This window comes from Arachis ipaensis, chromosome B05 (assembly GCF_000816755.2).
Source record: "Arachis ipaensis cultivar K30076 chromosome B05, Araip1.1, whole genome shotgun sequence".
Taxonomy (NCBI): domain Eukaryota; kingdom Viridiplantae; phylum Streptophyta; class Magnoliopsida; order Fabales; family Fabaceae; genus Arachis; species Arachis ipaensis.
This window is the reverse complement of record NC_029789.2, coordinates 14,537,282-14,540,415: the sequence shown is the minus strand read 5'-3', so window position 1 is coordinate 14,540,415 and position 3,134 is coordinate 14,537,282. Positions and strand designations below refer to the sequence as shown.

The window sequence follows — 3,134 nt, the reverse complement described above, 5'->3', positions numbered from 1 at the left end:
TAATTTTCTTATTTAACTTTTTATTTTTTATTTTATTATTTTGTCTATTAAATTTTAATTTCCTGCTATAACCAGCCAAAAAATTCAAATAAAGAGGAGTAACTAAAAAATGAGCCTGTTAAAACTTGGCTGTCGGAAAGGCCCAACATAGAATGGTAACTTTTCGCCAAAAAAGCAGTAAAAATGATAAGCCCATTAGTCTCTGACCAATTTTGACGAAAGGAGAGATAATGATTCTTTGTTTTATTGTTTTCCTCTGTAGCTGGTTATCTAGTCTTGGGGATTGTACTTGGTTTCGTCAAAGGTAGTTGTAAATTGGGATGTTCGTTTTGTAGAAAAGCCATTTGATAAGATTAAAACAACGATGCTTGAGGCTTTATACTAAAGAAGCAAAAGAAAGATGATATTGCAAATACAATCATTTACAGAAAGTAACGGAGCGAAGTACAAAAAATAAGGCTTCCCATGAAACAGAATTGATCTCTTGTTTTGCATGCCAAAGCTAGTTGGTCTGGTCAGGGTTGTAAGGTCTTATGAATGCAGAATTCATCTGCCAAACTTTGAGTGAAGCAGTAACAGAAGCAGCAGTTGCATTATTGAAGAAGAACAACCTAGCAGCTCCATAGATTGCCCTTGTTGGGTACACCCTTGATGTCACCGTGGTCCTTCCACCTTGCGCAAAGCTTTCCACTATTGAATGGTCCACCAATATCCTCACAGAAAACTTTTCACCTTCAAGTACTGGAACCAAGCTTCCAAATGTTTTCTTTACTACATCGCTTGCCACAGACGACCTTGACTGATCGGAGCAGAATGAAGTCTTGAGATTTCCATCACTTCCTTTAACCACATAGAAGTACACTGGAGTGTACTCAGAAAGCCCATCATCTGCAAGAACCAAAAGACCAAAAGGTCCCAAGGCACCACGCTTTGCTGCTCCACCGCTGCTCTCGCAACTGTAATAGTCCACATTAGACTCGCTTGTTGCCTTCTCCAACTCTTCCTTTTCAATCTCAAATTCAGCTACAATATCAAGCTGTGTAGCTGTCCCAACATCTATTGGGACCACGGATCCTGGCTTTGCCTTCAAATCCTTAAACTCATCGCTTCTCAGTCTCAAGCTCTCCACCTCCGCAACAGGCCATTGAATTAAGTTGCTACCTGTTTTCGTATCAAGTGCCACTGTTCTCGGAATACCCTGTAACATTAAAAACAATGTAATTAGTATAATGTTATTGCTAGGTAGCTATATATGGTGTATACTAATAGTAGTAGTAGTATATACCTGAAGTGAAGCCCAGCCTTTGGCAACATCAGCATATTCAGCATCAGACTCTCCAATCCAACCCCACAACACTCTCCTTCTCTTGCTATCATCAAAGAAAGTTTTGGACGCATAGAACACACCATAATCATACCTCAATCCAACACCAACATCGTTGTCAACATCATCTGGTATGAACTTGACATTCTTCTCATCATAGCTGCCAATTGCATAGTAATCATGCCTGTCATCATCTAAACTAACCTTCATGACATGCTTCACACCCGCCCCATTAACAGAAGTGTTCAAGCCATTCTCAACCTCCTTGGAAACAGGGAAAAAGTCAACACACTCCCACATGCCGGTTGTAGGAACAGCACGAAGGAAGCCCTCTATCTGCTCGTAGGTCTTGAAGTCCAGGGTGTCATAAACCAAAGCAATGCCAGTTTTGTTAAGCTTGGATCCAATGGTGATACGCCACTTGCCTTGGGAGGTAAGCCAAGCGGTAGTTGGGTCACGAAAGTCAGTGGCACCAATGCCAGGTGGAGGGAACAAGACAGGGTTGGAAGGGTACTTGACCCAATCAATGAGGAGGGGATCAGATGGATCAGCAGGGTATGCAAGGTTTTGAACCTGCACTGACTCGTTGGTGGAACCAGTGTACAACATGATGATTTTGCCGTTGGGTAAGATGGTGGCGGAGCCGGTCCAAACGCCGTTCTTGTCGTACCATTGGTCAGCAACCATAGCAAGTGGAAGGTGTTGCCAGTGAATCAAGTCCCTTGAGATGGCGTGTCCCCAAACTATGTCTCCCCATACGGCTGCGTTTGGATTGTACTGGTAGAAGAAGTGATACCATCCCTTGTAGTATAGTGGACCTGAAAATTCATTTCATTGCTTAATCCTTTTTCTTTTTCTGCTTTCAATTAATTTAACATTCCCGCTACCTTATTAATAACATTTCTGCTAACTTCTACTAATTTTTATTTATAGCTATATTTAATAAAAGTGTCTTTGTAAATATGTCTAATAAAAATAATTTTTTTATGATTGTGTTTAATAAAAATGTCTTTATAAATATATTTTTTAGATATATCTCTTTATACATGTGTCTAAAATATAATAATTAATTATTGTTAATAATAAATTGACAGGTAATATACTTTATATTTTTCTTTAATTCAATTGCCACGTGTGTATGCACTTTTTTTAGGCCCTGTTCAGTCCATTATTATATTACTAATACTGTTTGGTCACATAAATGTCAAATCCTTGACTGACCAACAAACGAGGTAAACATCCTCGTAACTTCTCATATATTTATAGACCAATTCTTGCACAAAACATATAGACTTGGGTTAAGTCAATGGTAGACATTCAAAAAAATGCAGCAAATTATTGTCATTGTTATTGTTGTTAAACAACCGATTATATATTGTGAAAAGTAAAGAGCTATGGAAAAAGGAGAGGGTGGTCTCTTACCATTAGGATCTGAAGCAGAGGATAGCAGCAGAACCCCGTCAGCGCATGCCAAAGTCGCCAGACAAGAACAAGAGAAAAATTAGTCGCAAACATCAAACATTCGGTACATTTTATTTTTAATTATTTATGTATCTGCTGTTCAAAGGAATAGTTCCGACAAGATCAATTTGACTATAAGCGAGAATCAGGTTACTCTGATCCGGTCAATAAACATATCTTGCTTTTTACGTATCACAAAGATATGTACATTAACAAGTATTCATCTTGGTTTCGGATTTATTGCCGCCAGAGCATGACTATCTAGTTGTCACGACCTCTAGGTAAGAATGACTCATTCTTAGAATAGGTAAAATGTATAAACTATTTTAATTTAAAAATTATTAAATAT

The 3,134-nt window shown here is 38.3% G+C and overlaps 1 protein-coding gene across 1 annotated transcript in view; it reads right to left on the bottom strand.

Moving 5' to 3' along the window:
• Positions 349-3,134, bottom strand: part of LOC107643036 (acid beta-fructofuranosidase) — a 4,114-nt gene continuing 1,328 nt past the window's right edge. The window contains exons 2-4 of the mRNA XM_016346569.2: positions 2,747-2,755; positions 1,286-2,142; positions 349-1,198 (exon numbers count right to left, since the gene is read on the bottom strand). Of these exons, the coding sequence (XP_016202055.1) occupies positions 503-1,198; positions 1,286-2,142; positions 2,747-2,755 (1,562 nt within the window). The 3' untranslated portion in view covers positions 349-502. The remainder of the gene's footprint in view (positions 1,199-1,285; positions 2,143-2,746; positions 2,756-3,134) is intronic.